The sequence below is a fragment of the Lacerta agilis genome, chromosome 6 (assembly GCF_009819535.1).
Source record: "Lacerta agilis isolate rLacAgi1 chromosome 6, rLacAgi1.pri, whole genome shotgun sequence".
Classification (NCBI taxonomy): Eukaryota; Metazoa; Chordata; class Lepidosauria; order Squamata; family Lacertidae; genus Lacerta; species Lacerta agilis.
This window is the reverse complement of record NC_046317.1, coordinates 62,856,246-62,879,220: the sequence shown is the minus strand read 5'-3', so window position 1 is coordinate 62,879,220 and position 22,975 is coordinate 62,856,246. Positions and strand designations below refer to the sequence as shown.

General features: G+C 44.8%; 2 protein-coding genes across 3 annotated transcripts in view; one reads left to right on the top strand and one right to left on the bottom strand.

Moving 5' to 3' along the window:
* Positions 1 to 15,267, bottom strand: part of LOC117048787 (isopentenyl phosphate kinase-like) — a 36,759-nt gene extending 21,492 nt beyond the window's left edge. For both annotated transcript variants that reach the window (XM_033153054.1, XM_033153055.1), the window contains exon 1: positions 15,054 to 15,267. In XM_033153054.1, coding sequence (XP_033008945.1) covers positions 15,054 to 15,214 — 161 coding nt within the window. In that variant the 5' untranslated portion in view covers positions 15,215 to 15,267. The remainder of the gene's footprint in view (positions 1 to 15,053) is intronic.
* A 1,227-nt stretch (positions 15,268 to 16,494) lies between these two features.
* TMEM9 (transmembrane protein 9) lies at positions 16,495 to 21,946 on the top strand. Its single transcript, XM_033153056.1, has 6 exons — positions 16,495 to 16,646; positions 18,239 to 18,341; positions 19,251 to 19,342; positions 19,698 to 19,806; positions 20,719 to 20,850; positions 21,559 to 21,946. Exons 2-6 carry the CDS (start codon positions 18,276 to 18,278, stop codon positions 21,706 to 21,708), a joined length of 549 nt encoding a protein of 182 aa, XP_033008947.1. The 5' UTR covers positions 16,495 to 16,646; positions 18,239 to 18,275; the 3' UTR covers positions 21,709 to 21,946.
* The last annotated feature ends 1,029 nt before the right edge of the window (positions 21,947 to 22,975 follow it).

Genomic DNA, 22,975 nt, shown 5'->3' with positions numbered 1-22,975 from the left:
ATATTGAATAGCATCTGGGATGAAGACCATCCTGAAAGGGAAAGACACATGTTGGACAGGGCCTTGTCAGTAGAGAAGTTAGTGGAGTCCTTCATGGGTCCAGCACCATTGTAGGAGCATTTTCACCTGCTGCATAACTGTTTGTCATGCCTGGAACAAGTAGCTTGTCAACAGCCTGGAGGAATAACTGAGAGCTTCCTGGTCCCTGTGGATGGTCATGGGGTAGGCCTCCCACTTGGTCTATACAAAATGTGTGAGTGTGGGGATCCCCAGTCTGTGGAACAGCAGCCTGAGGAGAGCAAGGCAGCCTGAATGCATGGTAGAGAGCAAGAAAGAAGAGTGAGTGGTGGCACTTGAGTGACAGCTAGTGCTTGTGCCTCAGCCTCCCCACCCCTGGGGGCAGGGAAGGGAATGACTGAAGTGACTGTGACTATAGTTATACGTAACATTTCCCCATTGAGGATTACTGTATAACCCTATGTGTGTGGAAACAACGTGTGTTGTTGTGTAAATTGCCATTGTCTGTGTTTCCATCCCAGGTCTGGAATGCAAATCAATCTAGTCAATATGAAAAGTATCCATCCAGTGAATATGACTGGTATTTGGTCCCAACTTTCTGATTTAATTAATCAACTGATACATGATTAATGACCTGTATTCCTTTACGCTGAAAGGAATAGTGTGGAAATTATGTCATTAATTATGTTAAATCCGCAAATTACATAAATTATGTTGTAATTTGCGTTAAACAGCAGAAAAAGATGAATCATTTAGTGGAAACTGAACTGCAGAGGAACAGAAGCAGTGGTGATTGTGAGGAAGACTGGTCAGAACAGAAACTGCTGCAAACTTACCTGCCTGTGGGGATGAGGGTCTCGCCTGTGTAGGGAACATTTCTTCCCAATACTGAGGGGAAAGAGTGCTCAAGCAATACAGTACTGGGAAGACACAGCATTCACATATAGAAAAAGTAGTGATGGTGGTGAATACTTTGCAACATGGTAATCCTCTTCTCTTGCTTACTTGCAGTGGGCTGCTCTGTTCTGGCGCACCCAGCTGTTGGAGTGGGGTGAATGACAATGTCAGAGTCCCAGGGTGAGGGACCTATTAACAGTTCTAGGAAGAGAATATGCTGAAGTTGCTACAACAGGCTGTTTGTGCTAAGTGTTCCCTTTTTTTGCAAGCAATCTTTCTTCTTCATTCACCTCACCAAAGTTCCCCTTGTGAGCCTCAACATCAGGCCAGAGAAATATATTCCTATTCCATGTACCATATCATCTGGGTTGTGGCCTTCCTCTGTGGGATTATATAGACTAGTTGTGGTGTGCTGTGATTGGCTGCTGAGTTACACCACATTCTATGCTCTGTTGTGGTGATGTTGGCAGATTGCTCATCAGTATTAAGGTGGCTATTTAAAATCTCCATCCCCTAGGATAGGAATTCTTTACACCAGGTCCAAGGCTGGTGGAAAGTTGACCCCTCAAGAGGAGCATGGTCTTGAGTAAAGACATGAAGGCCCAGTGCAGGGGGAACCTAGCAACATTTGGCCCATTTTTCCCCTCTTTTTGCCCTATTTTTCAGAAGCAAATTTTTAAAAGCTGGAAAAATTGGGAAAAACAGCACATACAGCACCCCCGTTTTTCCATTTCACCCCTGGAACTTCATACAGTTTTGGATTTAGGATGGTGTGGGCCAAGGGGGCACAAGAGAAGATCTATAATTGTGAAGATCTATTTGGGGGTGTCAAATTTTGGCCTCATACAGGGCACACCATATTACAAAAGATTACCCAAGTCCACCCCTGCCTTATAACTGCAGTGGAAATGTGCTCTGCCCCCTCCTTATGCCTGGTTCAATCCTGTTCCAGCCATTTCTCTGGTATTTTTTGTACCTAATGTGTGTCTTGAGTTCTGTCAGCATAGTAAGGATTCTACAGCTGCTCAGCCAGTATAACTTGAATACAGGATTGTTCTGTTACCTAGTTAAAATGTATATACTGTATGTGGATGGGGATTCAATACTTCCCATTCTAGAACTGCCAACAAGGTCAGGATACTTAAAAGACACACTTGCCTCCACATCAGCCTGTCTGTTCACCAAAATTGTTATCCAAGACCCTCCATCTTCATCAGGAGACTTGCAACAATGCAACGTGCCTGGGTTGTGAGCTTGCAATGCCAAACAGATGCCTACAACTCTTGTGCAACTCCATCACAATCACAAAAGCAAGAGTGAAAGACATTTCCCCAAGGTACAAAGTCTCACTATTAGAGATTTAATTTAAAGACACTCCCCCCTCCGATGATCCTAATGAAGAAAGATTGTAACGAGCAACTTATAAGAGCCTAGCATTTTCATGGGAGAGACCAGGTTGACAACTGGTCTGAAAGCTGTTTGGCAAATGAAGGAACAAGTGTGTGTCCAAGGCACATTCCCAGCCAGCAAAAGTTGGCATTTAGCATAAAGCAGGACAGGTAATTAAACATTTTCAAAGTGGGACAAAAATGACCGGCGGAGGCCTTTAGAAAATGAGGTCGAACGCAAGGTAGAGGCCAAAGAGGGAGAGAGAGAGGAATGTATAAGCAACGGTGGAAAAGTCTGGGTGGCGGCAAGGGGGATGAAGCAGCGATTTCACATCCATGGCTTGGGGATCATTTTGAAAAGGGTGGAGATGTTTGTTTGAAAACTATTTTTAATGTAGCATAGAGATGGGATGAGATCGCCACAAGCCCCCAAAAGACTGGCAGGGCGGCTGTTGCGTTCTCTCCTGAAAGGTTAGCATAGGAAAGGCACAAAGAGATGAAACCAAGAGGAGGGGATATTTGTAGCCGGCTCCATAGGCTCGTGCAACCATATACAGGCATGTCCAGTGACAACATTGCAACCCTGACACCAAGTCGGCAATAAGCAGCATCCTATATATCATCTCTCAGAGTGCATTCCATCTAGCTATTCCTAAGCACAACATTCCACTAGGTAATTCTGTCCACTTTGCGATATAGGGGGGTGGGGGGGAGGCAGGAAGGCTGACTTCCATGATGATACTCAGCAGATCAGCACCAGAACTTATTTGGGATTAAGTTCATATCCAGGAGCCAGGTTTGGGTCAACTGACTAGTCTAACTGGTGCATCAACTGAACAAATGTTATTTGCTATTGTCAACTATTCCATGAAGTCGGCAACCTTAGCAAAGTGGTTAGTCTATTTTTATTGCACTGTGGAGTCAGTGACTGCACGATGGCTATCAACAGTAGGGCTGAGGGTACCTTGCTCCTGAGCCCTGCAGGAGTGAGAACTTCATATATCATATTAGTTTACGAGCCCCATAATCTTCTCCAGGGAGCATCTGCCATCAAGTCACATGCCTTAGCATCTCTTTCTGATCACAGGATCAAGCCAACATTATGTTTGGTTTAGGGGTGGCTCCCAATTAGGAGATCTCTCTCTCTCTCTCTCTCTCTCTCTCTCTCTCTCTCTCTCTCTCTCTCTCACACACACACACACACACACACACACACACACACACTGTTTTCCTGCAAACATCAGTCTCTCTCCTCAAGCTTCTCCATATCACTATGTACTACTAACATCACCGGGTGGCAAAACACTTTGGCAGGGTGGGGAGAATCAAAGCACAGGGCATAATCCAGATGGCATCCCCACCAGCAACAAGATACATTAGCAACCAGAGCAGAGAGGACACACGTGAGGCAAGGACAGAGACCGAAGTGTTTCCAGACTCGCAAACCCTCTCTGGCATTGCCTGCAGGCATGTAAGTGAAGGCACTTGCCATAGAAAGATGCTTCTCAGCTGGGGCACCATACTGAGAAGCTTTTCAGAAAGGCGACTCTATTAGAGTGGAACCCAGTGGAGAGACTCTGAAGGATTTACAAAATAACAGGCTCATATTTCTTATGGGGCAGGAAATGAATGGCAATCGGCATCTGCCTCAATGTGAAAAGGGCCTCCAAAACTGTTATTCCCAAATGATAACATGGCACCCAAGTTTGTGGAGATGTTCCAACTGGCAGAGAAAAAGGTTATGGCACACAATGAGATTGTGCCAGTCGCTTCAATTTCTGACAACTCGTTACTTATTTAAAATACCGTCTCAGCTAGTGTACAAATGTTGTTTGCATCACATTTGTAGATAAAGTCTTTCATTGCTGAAGTCATGACCATGGTTTGGAGGCTCAGAAACAATCCATGGGCTTCAGCCCTGCTCACACAGAGTGGCCACCTCCTGAAGGTCCCATGCCAGAGGTGGGCAGAACGGATGTCAATGTTACCTTTGTACAGTAAGTCCACACACAATCTTCTCTATCCTCCACCCAGGCAAGCAAAAGGCAATTATCAGAATCCAAGGACAGATTTCAGCCTGGCAAATGCACTCAAGGAGGATATGGAGCAGGGATGGTAAGGGGTGTCACCAAGGAAGGATCTCAAAGGCCAGATAGTAAGGCTCGGAGGGATGCATTTGGTCCCCAGGCTTGAGGTCGCCACTCCTGATCTACATGATTATGCCGCACACGTGAAGAGGGCTCTCCCCTTTCCAAAATGAGGATGGTGGGAGCCCGAAGGTGCTTTTGTTGATACAGGAAAGAAACCGAAACCATATCTCTAGAAATAAATCTAGCTTTGCAATACCTCAAACCAGTTTGCTATGATGAGACTGTGCTGAAAATCTGTCTTCGGAACAATATTACAGATGCACCTGATGTATCTCCTGAATGCTGCAACTGGTAGAGCCACTCATCCTCCAAGCAAGGTGCATTATATGGTGCTATAGGAAAGCCTGAGAGCTGTGGTTTCCTCCAATCCTCTGGGCCAGCAGCCTTTACTTGACTTTCCTAACTGTTTGGGGTTAGCTGTCTCACACTGGAAAACTCTTGCTTTCATTCTGAATACGATATCCCATGGATACCGCAAAGATGGTAGCACCTTGATATTACATCTTAATATATTACCTCTTAATTTTATCTCACATACGGTAACGCTGTAAACCTTGCTAAATAACTATCAGGCAGGAAAAAGAATTAGCACCCTCCAAGTATTCCTAGACTGCTCTCATATCTCCCTGTCTCATCACTTAAGCAAGCTACAAATATTTAGCTCTTTTAACCTTTCATCATGGATAAAGCCCTCTCTGGGTAATGTCTGGTTGTCTGGGTAAAGCAACAATCAACTAAAGAAATTTCTGACAGATACTTGACTCCTTGTCCAAGATGAAAAAAACTTCAACCGCCAGGTTCTCAGAAGCTCTTTTTTGTGTTATTAAGTTCTGATTGAAGCTTGAAAATTTGCAACATGGCAGCTTTTATAGATGCACTTTGTACAAAAAAGATTTTAAAGGATTGTGGATTTTGGATTGCTAAATCAATGCAAATTTGCCATGGTAATTTATATTAATGCAGATTAATGTTAAGCTTTACTAATACTCATTAATTTTAACCTTTAATTTTTACCTTAAAATGGTCTTTTAAAATTTTTTCTTAGTTGATATTATTTGAATGGTGAGTTTTAACAATTTGATCCAATTTTAAATTTGATCTATTTTACCAGATATCTGTGATTTGTTTAATATAACTATTTTGCTTTTTTATGTTGTTATGGCCCATGGTCACACAATAAAATTCCATTCCTCCCCCTCAACCTAGCAAAAAAGTAAGAGCGTCAGTTTACACATCTGTTAAGTGCAAATCATGCCTCTGATTTCCTGAAATAAGTTATCATTTGAAGTGGAACATATGTATCTCACTGGCAGCAAGGTCACAGGTCTTAGTATGCGTGAGATTTATGAGACCTGCTTCAAATGTTACGTTAATTGCAAGGAATCAGAAGCACGAGGTACATTGGCCTCTTTGAGCTGCACAAATAGAAGACTGTAATGTGTGTTTACTCAGAAAGAAGATCTACTGCGTTCAGTGGTGCTTTCTCCCAGGTAAGCGCATGTAGGATTACAACCTTGGAATTATCACTTTGAAATTTTCACTCGCCTCTAGAAGCTGCTATGCTGTCCTCCCACATTTCTGGTCACATAATTTTGACAAATGTAGGAACACTTGACAAGAACCTGAACGCGTGTCAGTTTATAGCATATATAGTATATATGAAACATCATGTCCCCGTTTTGCAAGTTTAGCCATCAACCTAATCTACAAATTGGTTAAGAATCGGTGCACAAAGGACAGCTTCAGATGTCATGACTTTTCCTTGTGCACATAAACATGCGCTGAGTGTAGAACATGAGCGACCAACACACAGGTGCCTATTTCCCTCTGTGCACATGCACAGGAGAGCCATTGATTGCATCTTCCCCACACATTAATCACACATGATGATCTGCATTTGGTTCTCTTGCTTTTCCAGAGAATGAGTTTCATGCTGGCAACTCCTAATGTTCAGTATGACCTTCTCGTTTTGCCATAAAGTCAGAAACATTCAAACCAGTTCAGACCGTAAATTGGGGGGCGGGGCGGGGGGACAACCTGTTTGTACTTTGCAACAGGAAGCATCCTTGCCTATCTAACTCATAATATGATTCAGGAAAGCAACTTTAAGACAGTTTTCCATTGCTAACAGTCCCCACGCCCCCAAAACTAACGTGAAATATAATACAGACATCTATTTTTTAAATGTCTATAAGTCGCTTTCAGTTCACCTTTCTGGGGGGAAAGCCAGAAATATAATAATAGAACCTGTGGCCTTCCAGATGTTTTTTTGGATTGCAAGTCCCATCAGCCCCAGCTATTATGACCAATGGCCAGGGATGATGGGGTTGTAGTCCAGCAGCATCTGATAGTGACCACAGGTTTCCTATCACAGATTTGCAAAATGTGTCTTATGATGGGAGGGGTGTTTCCAGCTGCCCCCACGGCTGCAGGAGAGTGACTATGAGCAACATCATGGGAGGGGTGTTTTTAGGACCAAGGTGAAATGTGAGCATTTTAGCGTTCTTTCCCCCCCTCCCCAGGAGTAACTTATTCCAAACAATTTGGCAACTGGCAGCCTCTCCCTCGGGAAACTGTCTGCTTAAATAGGAAAACAAATGAAATTATTCCCGTTCTCACACCATTTCTAATCTTGGGAGTTTACAGCGGCTAAAGGGATTTTATTTTTTTACAAAAACTGCTGAAGCCTCCTGTTAAAATGCTGCCAATATTTACTTCCCATAATGCATGGTGGGAGCTTGCATAATTTGCTTCCCTTCTCAACTGAAAAGGGGCAGCTGTTTTGCAGTGTGCGACAGCTCTGTCTAAATGGGTCCCATAACCCACCGAAGAACATGTGGGGATTTCAGAGGTGCCAAATGCAACTGGCCGAGTTGGAATGCAGCCAGATCGCATGAGCTAGCTAATTCCCCCTTCTCCTGCAAAATGCCTTCTGATAACCACAAGAACTCGAAGATGGGGAGCATATCTAGAATACGGTGCTGACAGCAAAGAAGTGTTCCAGGAATACCATGCCTAAGGGCCACTCGAGACACTCAACGCATGAAACAACCACATTTTGCTCACAGCTCAATTTCTTCTTCATAAGCTTTAGCTTGATCAGAGGTAATGGAACTCCTGTCCAATTCCTTTTTATACAACACCATCAGCCAAAAAGAGGGTGTGTGTGAGAGAGAAACAGAGACAGACCGAGAGAGAAAGAAAAGGGCCCTTCCTTTTCAATCAGGAGTGGGGAACTTTCTTTCAGCCAGAAGGTCACATTCCCTTCTGAGAGCCACATGCTACTGCTGGGCAGAGCAGAAGCAAAAATGGATAGAGAGTAATTAATGCAATTTTTAGCTTTGTGCAATAGGCTAGTTTCTACGCCAAAAGCAAGTAATGCGGGCCAGCAGCCAAAGTTTTAAAAAATAAATAAATCAAAAATCCAGGAGAGTGAATAGAGGCTGTTGCTCACATCACCATCTTGGCTTTCAGTCTCCCACCAACCTACTTTCTAGGCAAACTCACACACTCCTCTCTATCCTCCAGGCAGGCGACATGACATCCTACCCAGCTGTTCCTTTCCCCCTCCAAGTGACAGCCATTAAGTGGAGTGAGAGCAAGGAATAACACTGCACACGTTTCTCTTATTGGATGGCACCAGGGAAGTGCAGGCTGGCAGTAGCCATGCCTCCCCTGTAACGGCTAGTTAGGCCCAGAGGTGGTAAAGTGGACGCAAGAGAAGAATCGATCCCTAGAAGGAGTCGCAGGCGGACAAGAAGGTCCTCACCTTGCCTCTGATCTTCCTCCCCAGCCCTGAGAAACACTACTCATCCGTGCCATCTTTGCATCTCCCCTCCGCTCCAAAAGGCTTTTAAAGAATTGGCAAGCGCTGCAGCTGCAATTCTTGAGAGTCAATGCTGAGTTCCAGTGCTTAAGATTTATTTGGTCATGGCAATTAAGTTAATGGCTGTTCGCAGCCTAGTGCTGCTCCTATGGGAGCTGTCTCCCGACACAGGCCCTTCACATCGCCTGTCTGTCTGCATGTAACTAAAGGCCAGTCACGGATACCATAGCTGCCCTCTGTGCTGCATACTGGGAAAGCCACTTTCCCCCTCCCACTTCATGAACAAACCACCTGCTCCTGACCTTGATTAATGGCAATTAAGCGTTAAGAGTTTCTAGGCAGCCTCTGACGGAATAATAGGCTTTGAATATCTCCAGGGCCTTATGCCACAGAAACACAAAATGCCTTAACCAGCAGTTATTAAGTAAGTCAGTCTCTTGGTAGCCCTAAAAACAATGTTCAGCTGGAGGCAATTCTATGGAAAAATTCCGGTGAGTTGACCACAGCTCTACAATGGGACTTTCACTCGGCTGTGAAGATGGTTGGTCTCAAACTTCAGAGCAAATAGGCTTTCATCTTTGCTCAGGACTTTGCTCAGGAGTGGGGAACTGTTGGCCTTCTAGATGTTGCTGAACTACAGCTCCCATCAGTCCCAGCAAGCATGGCCAAAGGCCAGGGAAGATGGGAGTTGTAGTTCAGTAACTTCTTCCCACGCCTCACTTGGCTGTTGAACTGATACACCCATTCCAGAAGGTCTATTGGTCCCACATGGTTTTTAGCACCCAGAGTTGGGCTGGTGATGCACCCAACAAGATTACCGTACCTGTGGACCACTGATGAAAAGTATTCTTTTAATGACTAAGCAGGAGAGGGAAAAGATCCTTCAATAACTTGCATGATGCAAAAAAGTGAATTCAGCAGCTCCTACACATAATCTCTGTTCAATCCTGAAGATGACATTGAAGGGAAATGTTAAAATCAAGGCACAGTGCTTCCCTAGCAATAAGTGGAGGAAATAACCTGGAGGAAAGTAAGCTTGCACAAACTGCAGCAGAATCCCAACTGTTGCACAATCCCCACTTCTTCACAAACACTAGGGAGGGGGCTATTCCTAGTACAGTGGTACCCCGGGTTGCGTACGTAATTGGTTCAACCCGGAAAGTACGCAACCCGAACAAGCGCGCGAAAAACCCAGAAGTAGCGGATTGCACATGTGTGAACTATGCAGAATGCTTCTGCGCATCTGCACGTTGTGCGCACTCCAGGTTGCACTTCCAGGTTACCGGAGTTCGCAACCCGAAAAGTACGTAACCCGGAGCGTACGTAACCCGAGGTATGACTGTAATTGCTAGATCCTATATTTCCAGTCCAACAATCATCATGTTTTCAATGGCATTTTAACATTGCATACTAATGCAAACTCAGTCACTGATAGCGAGCTGTATCCTTGAAATAATTCCAATCAGCCATTGTTCTCCTTCACCAGCCTTACTGTGCATTGCCAGTAACTCCACTTAAATCCAGCCGTTACCTTGGTGTAAGCCTATTACTGGAAGATGGTAGGAAGAAGAGAGCATCCTTCCTAGTGCTGTAATGAATAAGGTAAGCTTGCTGTCTATCCCAGCCTTCACCAACCTGGTGCCCCAAAAATATTTTGTACTACAGCTCCTGTCATCATAGATGCTGTGCTGTTTGGGGCTGATGGGAGTTGGAGTCCGAGGTGTCTGGAGTCAAAAACATCTCTACCGGGTTGGTGAAGGCTGATGTAGCCTGAGTGGTTTCTTGCCAACAGATCACAACATATGGCTGGCAGAGATACGCTGGATAGTCAAAATAGGCAAAGCCTCATTTGTGGCAGATGCACACTATGACTTGAGTCGCAGTTAGAGAGCCCTCTTTGGCTCTCAAAACCTTTGAAAGGTTTTACAGGGCGGGTGGTAATTGAAAGATCTTCACACCTGTTCATGAGACAAGTTCAGAGATTTGGGCTAAGCCCTTGAGCATCAAAGCACATTTCTCCCAAGCCCTGCATGTTACAGATCCTCTAGCTGGCTCCAATAATGCTACAGATGCTTCTATTCCTATGCAGATCCACCCTCTGCATACTAACCCTCAGAGTAATCCAATCGCACCAGACAATGCCCCGCTGGTCCCCATACCAACAGCATGCCAGTCATCGCAGGCCTTGGAGTCTGGCTAGGCTCTTTCCAGAGCTAATCCACACTTATCAGCAGCAAATGAGAAATGGCAGGCTGAGGACGAAAAGCTGGAGAGAGGGTGTAAAAATAAGATTGGCATGGGAGACAGAGGAAGAATACTTGCTGGGAAAGAGAGTTTAGTCAGCTTCAGCGCATCCTGTGTTACCAGACATTTGAGACAGCGCCAAGGGAAGAAAATCCAAATGGCACTGTTCTGGGATGTAAACATGAAAATCAGCTAATTGACGGCTTGATGCCCTTTAATGCAGGGATGAGGCATCTATGGCTTTCCATCATCTCTGACCACTGACCACTCTGGCTGGGGCTGATGGGAGGAGGAGACCAACAAAATCCAGAGAGCTACAAGTTCCTGCTTTAATGATATCACACGCAGCCTCAGCTGCTACCTCAACCTTTAAAACTAAGGTTATTGGACTCCAACTCCCATCATCCACAGTCATCCTGGGTCAGGCAAACAGCACCTGGGGAGCCACAGATTAGCCACTCCTGCTTTATAGTATTAGTGCCAGTCCTGCCAGCAATCTGTGTGCAGGTTTACTAAACGAGAATCACGTGAGCTGAATAAAGCAGGCAATTCTGAGCTCATCCACCATTGCTGTCTACCTGCTCCTGATGCTGCAAACGCTATGAACTGATATAAGCAAGACTTCTGGCGGCGGACGCCATTATGGGTGGTCGTGGGTTGCTTCGGCTGCGAGGCACCCAGTTCATCCCGGGGGTCAGGAGCCCTGCAGCCGCATAGCGGGGCTCCGGTTGGGGTGCGGGAAGAGCGTCCCGCACCCTGGGCTCCCCGGCTGTGCCCGTTGTGGCTCCGAACCCTTCCCCCGCGCCCCCTGTAAAGGGGGAGTGGGGGTGAAGGGACGACGGAGCCGGGCTATAGGGGACATGCCCCAACCGGGATGGAAATGCAGCGGCAAAGCCTGTGATGAGCGTCTAAGTTCTACCTGTCATTAAGGAGCTGATAAGAACCCAGAGGCTGTGAGTAATTGATTGACTCTTTGTATTCCTGGAACGCTCTGGGGGAAAGAAGAAAGGCAGCCCGCCTCCCTCCCTTCGAGTGGGGAAAGAGATTAACCCTTTAAGTGACTGCTGCTACAACAATCAATAGAAAGTACTTGGAATTTGAAAACTGAGTCTGTTGAGATCTCCCTTCGGGGGTTAACTGGGGAAAAAATATCTCCGTTTGAAGTTTTGGTCTTTATACTCCGGCTTCGGAGAAATGGCGGCGACTTGGTTTGTCGTGGGAAAAAATTGAAACAAAGGAAGGAAGAGACAGGAACTGAAATCTGATACTCACCCTCTCTCTTAAAATGCTGGACTTTGTGATTGCGCTGGCATCGAACTCTGATTTAAGGGATGAGGAAATGCTCACTATCTTGCAGATGGAATTGCTTAATCGGAAACTACAGGTCTTGAGTGGAATTATTCATAAAAAGGATGTACTTTCCACAGAGGAGGCCTTTCAAAAGTTTTACACAATGGAATCAAGCCTTGGCAAAGAGCTGGGAGGGGTGCTTGGAGAATGGTCTGAAATGGCTGGGCGAACCCGACAGGAAAAGGAACTTGAAACGGGAAAATTTACAATATCCAGACCCCGAGGTGGCAGCTCGGGGGCAAGGGACATGGAATTAAGATTTTTACAAGAAGAAGGAGGAAAAAAATCGGAGGAGCCCAGATTGGAGATGAGGAACGCCCTGAGGCTCGATGCTGGGTTTGTTGTGGACGTTGCCTGGATCTGTGGACACTCAGAGGAAGACAAAGGGAGATTTGGCTGTGGAGAAAGACAGGAAAAGACAATGGATAGAGGGGGAGTGGGTTGAAGTACTAAATGTATAATTTAAATGGTCTGCCATGGTATCCGAAATCGGAGTGTGAAGTCTGTTAATTACAAGTTTATTTTAATTAAGCAAGGAGATATTGAATTTTAAGTTAAAAGCAGCATGATAAAGGACAGAAGAAATAAGTTTAGCTATAAGAATATTTGGTTATGATTTAGGTTATAATGCAAAGATTGAGATAAGTATGTTTTCTTTTTTTAAGTAAAGTTAAATCTTTTTATAGAGAAAAGTTGTTAAGGAAATAGTATATTGAATTAAAACCGAAGGTGAAAAGGCGGGGGAAGTCAAATGTCAAGATTCAGAACTAGAATTTTTTTTTTTTGTGTAAGGTATATAAGCAAGAAGAAAAATCCTGACTTTATGTGTATTTGTATTTGTTTTTGTATTTGTAGGTGTGGGGTTGGGTTTGTGTTATATTATGAAAATGCTAATAAAATTTTGTTTAAAAAAAAAAAGAACTGATATAAGCAAAAGACTGGCACAGCAATGGAGTCGCAGGCAAGTGAAGAAGAAGAAGAAGAAGAGTTTGGATTTGATATCCTGCTTTATCACTACCCGAAGGAGTCTCAAAGCGGCTAACATTCTCCTTTCCCTTCCTCCCCCACAACAAACACTCTGTGAGGTGAGTGGGGCTGAGGGACTTCAAAGAAGTGTGACTAGCCCAAGGTCACCCAGCAGCTGCATGTGGAGGAGTGGAGACACAAACCCGGTTCCCCAGATTACGAGTCTACTGCTCTTAACCACTACACCAAGCTGGCTCTCAGGTGGGGACTGCGGACACTGCATATGGGTTGGGTGCTTCTCCATCCCCAATCACACCTATCATCTAATGCAACATTTTAAAGATAAAACTAAGTCCAATTTTGTACACGTAATTACAAAACATTATTTATTTTGCACATTCATATATATATCTCTTCAACCCAGACTGTTACAGCAACCATTATGAAGACCACATTGATGGCTTGTTGCTCCCACTCCCACTAAGTTTACTGTGATGTGCGAACTGCTTATGGTAGGGAAGGAGTGAAGTGGGACCCAACTGCACATTCACAGTAAACCATTAACCATGGTTTACTGTGATATGCAAACACTGCCCTTGGATCTTGGCTGTCTGTAGAAAACACTTATATATTGGGATTTTGAATGATAATTTTATTAATGCTACTGCATTAATGTCCAGACAGAGAGCAAACACAGCTTATTGAAGCCTATCCTACACAACACTTTCATAAAGTTTAATTTCCCTCCCTGAGCTCAGACACTGCCATTCCAACTTAATAGATCCACCTTGGTCTTGACCTTTCAACATTTCACGCATATGCCACAGATTCTTACCCTGCAACTGAAGTTGTAATATTCAGGTCTCTTTCTCGCTTGTTTGGAATCAATGGAATGAACTGAACAAATAAGATCAATATACAGTATTTTTGCAAATGAGAACTACTGCCACCTGCTGGAAATTTAAGATGCACACTTATAGATACGATACTTTTTTTCAAGTAAACCTGAGTAGGTAGAGAGCAAGATCGCCACAGAGAACGCTTTAAAACAGAAATTTTCACACAGAGACTTTGTAATCTTCCTCTTGTCAAGAAAAGACTACAGATCCCCTGAACACAAGACCAAATACAAAAGGTGAGTCAGCTGGCAAATGTTTCTCGCATCCCTGGCTAAACATAACAGGCAGATTAAAAGAAAGAGATGGAGCAAGTCAGGAGCATTTATGTTTTCAGATCCATGAGTTGACAACTCCAAGGAGAAAAACATTTCTAAGAGAGGAATGGAGAATGTACAGGGCTTGTTCCAGGGCTCCTGCTCAGAACTCGCTGTTCACACTTAAGAGGGCCACAGATTTACAGAATTCTTTAGCCCTATAAGAATACCATTGTGATAATCCCAGTGGGCTCAAAGCCTAGAAATTGCAGGTTGTGCTGCTGCCATCAGAGTTATTATTTTCATTTTCCATGCAAGGCAGAGTGCAGAAAGTGACTGTTTATATTTTAAAAACCTCATAGAACTGTTTTTCTTTTATTATAGGATCTCTACGGGAGGGTCATCTATTCTAAGTATACAGCAATGTACAGCATAACAGATCACTCAGGTCCTCCACCCTAGATTATGCAATACATACTAGAAGAAATTTCCAATGGGGTGAAACACAAGAAGCAACAAACATATAACATGCTTCAATGTAACTCGAAATGACTGGCAATCCACGATTTAATCCTAGCAGCAATAAATACAATAGTAAGCAGGGCTGGTTCTTGTCATTAGGCAAAGTGAGGTGATGGTTGTTCTCTCCCGTTTCCACTGCTTGATAATCTGCCATACTGTAAATAAAATAGTGGGCAATGGAGAGAGAGGAGAGGCAATCGTTGACAGCGGAAGGGGGAAATGTGGAAATATTTATTTATCTTATTGAAATGAAGTTCCTTTGCAGTTTGTGAACGGTTTAAATTCGTCTCTAGGGCCTAGGCATGAAGACCGCATTAGATGTGAAGTTTACTAGGAAATCATCCCATTGATAATCGTGTACAGATTTGCCCGTTAAGGCGGCGCTTGCTTTCGGGTCAGCACGTGGGGGCACTGCACTGCTGCGTTTCCCTGGTGGCGGCGCGCGCCTTTGGAAGGGAGGGTCTCCTCGCCACGCGACCGTGGGAACAAGCCCTGCCCAGTCACCGCCCGCCAGATCTGCGCTGCTGCTATGTTCCTACCCTGCGCCGTGCACGATTATGCACCGCCTCTGTCCAGCCCCGTGGAGCTTGTGCACAAGAGCTGCAGCCCCGCGCAAGGACTCCGCTCTCAGGGTCTCCAGCTGGCTTTTGTGCGTCAACGCGCTGCCTCCTAGCTTCAGGACACAGTCCACCGTAGCCATTGCGCCGGCACAGCCTCATGCCCACCAGCAGGGCACACTTCCCACCCCTGGAGCCCGCCTTCCTCGGCTACGCCACTTCCTATCTATTTCATTAACACTTTGCTCCTCGAGCAAGCAGAGCGGCGTTAAAACGCGCGGCATCCTCTCCCTGGCCAGCTGCAGAACTCGCGGAGCCAAGTGCCTCTGCTTACTCAGAAGGAAGACCTACCAGTCCGTGGTGGAAGGGTGCGTAAGTTTGCGCCCCCTGGTGTGGTGCGTTGCCTTCAATGCGGCGCTTTGACATGTGCCGCTCCCATCATCCCTGACCACTGGTTATGCTGGCTTGGTGCTGATGGGAGTGCTGGTATCCAACAACATCTGGAGGGCCACATGTTGTTCCCTATCCCGTTCGATTAGACTAGAACCATAGAATTGTAAAGTTTGAAGGGACCACGGGTGTCATCTTCTAGTCGATCTCCATGAAATGCAGAAATCTTTTGCCCAGCGTGAGGCTCGAACCTACAACGCTGAAATTAAAAGAGTCTCGTGCTCTTACCAGCTGGGCTAACCACAGGTCTATAAGAGGCTACATCAAAAGGAGGAGGAACAGGGTTTGATAAAAGAAAGTTTCGATTCCTGTGGGGCGAAAGGAACCCAGCACTTTTAAAAATTACCATCCCATTAGACTTTTCTGCAGTGGGTTGTAAATAGCCCGTTTTTCTACTCTCCATATATTCTCGGTTAGACGGCGATTCCTTCATATCGTTAAAAGCAGAGGGGGTGGTGATTCCCGTTACACAAGTGCAGTGAGCTCTGTACATGTTTAGAGGCACTGCTTCCTTAGGCTGCGGAAAATTATGGAACTGAATTATGGAACTGTGTTTGCGTAGGCTACCTAATCTCTTTGTGCTGTGATTCTCTTTCCTTCTACTGCCCTGCTGTTTTCCCCTTCAGTCGAAACCTAGACTATAAATTGCCAGGACCTGGGAGTTTTTTTGTGTGGTTTTTGTTTTGTTTTGTTTTGTTTTGGTAGATGGGTGCTGAAACTACTCTGTCAATTGCCATGCATATTGATGCTGTGTCGTTGTTGAGGCGGAGTAGACTGACATGGTTTTCCAAAACTGCAGGGTCAATCTGCAATCCGCAAAGAAGCCAGCCTGACCACCTTTTCTTGCCTTTCGAATTCGTAGGCAAATGCGTACAAACGTGCAGTCGCCTTGAGTGTATGTCTGCTGTCGAATCTTTTAATCCACAAGATCGCCTCTCTTTTTTTCTTCTCCTTTTCTTGTGAACCCAAGGTTAGGAAATTATGAACGATCCCTCAACGCGTCCTCTGGGACAAGGCTTTTGGTTGGTTGCGAGCAGTGTCTGTTATGATGATGTCAGCAGGGGGAAAAAATACCAGTGGAGATTAGCGTGGATTCTTCTGCCTCTAGGAGCTGCTGCAGCTTCGGTGGGTATTATATTGCATAGCGAATAATTCCTCGCCCCAGTTATGGGGGGCAAGCGGGGTGGGGGGAGAGCTTCGTGGCTTCGTTTGCATCCTCCAGTCGCTAAATTTGGGGGCCGCCAAATTTCTGCAAACTGGTCGGTTTTCTCTATGCTGAGAGTGAATGTGCGGAAAGGCTCAATGAAGGGGTTTTAATTGCCGGAGAGAATATTATCTGCACGCAGGATGTTGCAGATTGATCGCTTTTCATTGCATTCCTTCGGGAGGGCATATGGAAATATATCCCTGCTTAGTCATACGTTTCCTTTTGTTTGACCTCCGCACCAGAGGTATACAATGTCCGAAGGTGGAGGTTCTATTCAGCTGTCATCTGCAATAGCCCTTGACAGCACAATCCTCTGTGAAGCCTTTTTTTAAAAGCCACCTGAGTCAGTGGTAGCAATCATCACATATTGTACTGATTAATTTTACATGGGAATTATAAGCAGGGTCTAATTCAGGAGCATGAGACTCTTAATCTGAGGGTCGTAGGTTCAAACCTCATTTTGGCAAAAGATTCCCTGCATTGCAGGGGTTGGACTAGATTATCCTCATGGTCCCTTCCAACGCTACAATTCTATGATTCTATGTTTCAATGTGATATGAGTGAACCTTGGCCTTACTTTTCTCTAAACCAGTTTAAATAGTGGGAAATCTGGTTTGTAACAAACCCGTTTGCCATGGAATATACTAAACTAGCAACCTGTCATTTACATTTGCCCTGCAAACTGGGTTCCTAGAAGCCCAGGACTCATCTCAACCATGGTCTGGCATTACAGGTGAAGAACTGCCCCAGATGACTCATTTGTGTACTATTATGAGTGGCATAATAATTCCTCACTTTCTACATTCATAATTTCATATGCAGTAAGCCTGCAGGTTATGCAGTTATTATTATTTTTTACAAAATTGTGCACATTCAGCTTTACATGCGCGGCCAAAAAAACCACATAATTTTGAACTACGACTCCCATTGTACAATAAATACAAGGAAAACAATATATATCAGCAAAACAATATGAATGAGCGAAGTCACAAAATGGATGTGTGTTTGTGAATTGCATTCGTGCTTTCACTGTAGATGCTCCCAGGCTGTCCACCTGCCATTTTGATGTCAAGTTAACTGACATTTCCCTCCTCCTGCCTGTAGCTCCCCCAATCTCTCACCTGGGAGCAAACCCAAATTGACTTTCCTATTGCTGGGTTTTATGCTACTTTGTGTTTATAGGCCTGGTCCCCACATCTGCACCTAGCCTGAGGTGGTTGGAGCTAAAATATAAAGAGGAGGCACCTCTATGATCTGTGGTACACTGAGAATTAAGCAGAAAAGCAGGGACAAATGAAGAGGCCTTGTACTGAATCAAACCACTGGTCCATCTCTCCCAGTACTGTCTGCTGACGGGCAGTGTCTCTCTAGGGTTCGAGGAAGGGGACTTTCCCGTCTCTGACATTCTACATTCTGGCACTCTGTGTCAGTGAGATGCAGCCTCTTCTAGGAGTTACATGCGGAACTTCAGAAAGAGTTTGCTGACTTAACTTCTTCCTTTTCGTTTCAGGTTCCTGCAATGCTTATGTGGCATTTCTGAGGAAATCATGAAATTCGTGTTACTTGCAGCTGTTGTTTGGTGTATTGTAATACCACCATCAGAGACCAGCAAGGTGAAGGGGGTGGGCGGCGGTGGTGAAAGCACTCCATGCGAGTGAGAAATGAGAGACATTGCATAGGGAAGTAATTGCACGGCATTCCAGGCTAAGTTGAGAGTCCCTTTGGCTTTGGTAGTAGAGACTTTGCATGTGCATCTCTTACACCTATGTGAGTTCATCCCAAAAATGTTGTCTTACCCATTTTGTATATGCAAAGTTAGGTTAACTTGATTGCTGATGATATTATATGTGAGGCTGAGGTTCAGGACATTTTTATTTGGGAGTAAGCCTCATTGAGCTCAACAGTACTTTTGAACAAGCATCCTTATAACCATGCAGTAATACTTGGATTTTTGTTGGCTGCTGTCTAATTGTATTTTGGTTAACTAAGTTAACCAAGAACTGCTTTCTATCAGAATTTTTGACATATGGATTGCAAACCACTTCCATCCGGCTATTACAAAAAGATAATTTGCATTATTTACGATTATTATTGGATTTGAATACTGCTTGTATTCCATAATGGCTTCCAAGTGGTTTATAAGCATAAAACCAATTACAAAATTCATACATAATTAAAATGCACAATAAAACTATTCCATCAAAATATTAAAAACACTGATATTTAAAATATACAATAAAACAAGCCCGTTAAATAGTATGAGAATTAAACAGTGAACTATAAACATCAATTAAAACAATTGGATTAAGAAGTTCAAATTCAGGGGAATGAAACAGGCATGACTTCAAGACCCGGCGGGATATCAGTGCGGATGGGACCTCTCATATTGCAGTTATCAGATAGGAGAGAAAGCTCACTAGTGAAGTCAAGTAGTGACCCTGCTGCAAATCTCATTCTCTGGTGGGGCGGGATGTTTTGCCAAATACTCTTTATTCCATTCCTATCTTACTTTGCTTCTTTAGAGCTTTGAGGACATCCGCTGCAAGTGTGTCTGCCCCCCATATAGGAATATCAGTGGACAGATTTACAAGAAGAATGTGTCGCAGAAGGACTGGTGAGTCAATCTTCAGCTGAAGTTTTACATCCTCTAACTGCATAGCAAATGACTGTACAGCATAGTTTCTTAGGGGACTCTTCCAGAAGACTCTGGCTCAAAACCAGCTACTGCAGATAGTCAGGATTTGTAAATAGCTGCTTCTTACTGAGAATTAGGGCCTCCCAAAGTGCTACAATTCCCTGTTCATATTTTGAAGTCATATGGTAGGGAAGCAATGAAGAAATGGGAGGCCCTAATTCTCAGTAATTGGAAAATGGTTGCAGATGTAAGATGTAAATCTCAGTAAGAAGCAGCTATTTACAAATCCTGACTATTACTGAGAAATGATGCTCATTTCTTGCCATCATTGCAGCAACTGCCTGCATGTGGTGGAGCCGATGCCTGTGCCGGGGAACGATGTCGAGGCATATTGCCTGCTGTGTGAGTGCAAGTATGAAGAGCGAAGCACCACCACCATCAAGGTACAAGACGACGAGCCTTTGCACTGCCCCTCCTTCTCATTGTATAGAACAGAATTGTGGCCAATAGCAATTTTGGAGGCAGGGATGAGTAGGGTTGAGGGTCTACCCATGAAGGACATAGCGCTAATGGTTGTCCCAACCATTTCTGCATTTCTGAAGGTCTAGTCCACTGTTTCTCATGTGGCTTTTACAAACATAAGAGGAGCCCGGCTGGATGAGGCCAAGGGCCCCTTTTTCTCCAGCACTCGGATCAGGCAGCAGCCTACCAGGTGCCCGTGGGAATCCTGTAAGCAGGACCTGAGTGCAGCTCCCCACCTGTGATTCTCAGCAATTGGTATTTCGAGTTACACAGCTTCTGACAGTGGAGGTAGAACATAACCATCATGGCTGCATTGCTAGCTTTATCCTCCACAAATATATCTGATCCTCTTTTGAAGCTGTCCAAGTTGGTGGCCATCACTGGCTCTTGTGGGAGCCAGTGTTTAACTGTAAGGTGTGAATCAATACTTTGTCCCAAATCTTCCAGCATCGTTGGATGTCCCTGAGTTCTTGTATTATGAGAGAGAGAGAAAAAAAAACTCTATCCACTTTCTCCACAACTTGAATAATTTATAGCTGGAGGTACATGCATGGGTTTAAAGCAGGAGTAGTGTGTCCTGCACAAGTCCATGGAGCAAGCTTGTGCCTCTGTGGCCACATCAAAAGTCCCTGGTTCTTTGAAAATTGTAGCTTAGATTAACCCTGTTGACATTAAGGGGGTGGCGGCGAAATGAGCTGGGTTTTTTTCCACTAGTTGGGAGTTGGCTTCTAAATCATTCCGAAGAGACGTATGTTGCAATATAGGCTGTGTGACTTGCAGAACGTGATGGCTTAAGAATTGCTTCATCCAGCTTCCTTGCTGACCTTTGGCAGGTCATCATCATCATTTACCTCTCAGTGATTGGAGCCCTTCTGCTCTACATGGTCTTTCTGATGGTGGTCGACCCTCTCATCCGCAAGCCGGATGCCTACACCCAGCCCCTGCACAATGAAGAGGAAAGCGAGGTGAGCATAATGCATTCCTCTTGATAATGAGCAGACTGAGGCGAAAGTAGACTGCATGAGGAATGAGTCCTAGCCGCAGCGTCTGCCAACTTAACCAGCACTCTAAAGGGGCAACAGAATAGAGGGGGAAATTCCATCGCATTTATGACTCATCCGCCAAAGGACAGACAATATTCTTATCCAGTCCTTTGAAAACCCCAAAGATAAAAGTGCTCTGCTCCCTGAAACTCAGAGGCCTTCTCCACCTTACTGTGGCTTGCAATCCTTTCCCAGACATTGGCCAGACCTTTTTAACTTCCATGATGTGCCAGATAACTGTTTCGCGTGATGAATGCTGAAACTGCAGGCACACGGTCCGTACAATCCCAACTGTGCAAAACTGGAAAGGTTTCATTGAAATGTTATCTTTCTGGCCGCAGAGCTCCTCCAGGTGGTTTTTCTCCATGAAGGCTTGCCAAAAGGTGTCAACACTTAAGAGGAATCCAATCAGACTCCCCCAATTTTGGGTCTCCAGATGTTATTGGACTACAAGCCCTAGCACAGTCAGGGATGATGGGAGCAGTAGTCCAACAACATCTGGGGACTGGAAGTTGGGGGAACCTGCTTCAGGTTTCCTTAGATGTGTCACTGTTGAACGTTGTTGCTATGCTTCTGAAATGCATTGCCCCTTTGTAGATCCTTGAGGCGTTTATTCTTTCGGTGTTGCAGGACGCCCATTCACTGGCAGCAATACGCCCTTCGGCCGCCACCCGGGCAAACACAGTGTTGGAGAGAGTGGAGGGAGCCCAGCAACGGTGGAAGCGTCAGGTGCAGGAGCAGCGGAAGACGGTGTTTGATCGACACAAGATGCTCAGCTAGATCTCACGGAAGGTTTGCAGTCCGGGAGGGAGCAGCAGCTGCTGGTTAGCTGGGCAGGTGATTTCTGTTAGCCAGTGCAAACCCCGAGACCTGTAGCTTAAAACTTGTTGCACTTGCCCTTTCTAGTTTGTTTTGCTTGTTTCCCCTCCTTAGAAAGCAAGCTCAGTTGAAAGAAGCCACTGGCTGTGCATCCCAATCTTATTCTAGCCCATAAGGTGATGTCTTCCCCATCATCTGAAACAGGTGTGAACTTGTGACCCCCAAGATGCTGCCTGGCTACGTCTCCCATCCTTGGGAATCAGCCATGTTGGTTGGAGCTGATGGGAGTTGGAGTCCAGAGATATCTGGACAGCCACAGACAGGTTCCCCACCCTCAGCCTCAAACTATATTTCACTCACCAAGCAGTGAGCGTTGAACCTGAATTTAAATGTGAGCTGTGGGAAGTCCAAAAAACAACAACCTTTCACTTCTTTGTGAAAAGCTAAAAATAGCAGCAAATTGTGCTGTGTCTTGTAATTTGCCAGGCGAACGTCTAGTTTAACTGTGAAAAACGGGGCATTATTTTGTTGTTGAACTTTCACTATTGCAAAAGAAGAAGAAGAAGAAGAAGCTGACAGTGAAGTATTCTAATCTTTCAAAGAGAAGGCTCTGGCTCTGATCATTGAAAGATATCATAAATGAAATGCATTTAGCAAAGGGACCTATTACATCATGAACTTTCAGAAGCACTTCCTTTGGGGACTTTAAGACTGCTTAACTTTGCACCAAACAAGTAACAAAAGTTTTGTTATGTCAAGTTCCTGGTCTGGAAGTCAAAAGAAATTGTGGTTAATCTAAGCCAGGAAGGAGATGCTTGTAATCTCTTCATTTGATCCAGAGGTACAAGATACAGGTAACTTGCAACTTAGGTGCATTTAACTTGTGCACATTCAGCTTTATGCACTTGGCAAATTTTGAATTAAAAAGAAAAGAAAAGAGGGCACACATGGAGGGGGGGAGAGACTTTGGCAATGCCACCTGCCATTGCAGCCAATGTGTTTTGACTATAAACAATTTTGGCTTTATGTGCTATCCTCAAAACTCCTGCATAAGTTGAGAGTTGTCTGTATTGCTTGTTGGGGTAGGTCTACGATTTTAAACTGGGTTCCATGGAAGCATGAGTGGGGAGAATAAATACTTGCTCACACACTTCTAGTTGCAAACACACAGTTTCCCACACGTTAATGAGCTTGATTTGATGTATCCCCTCCAAGAATTGTGCATCTG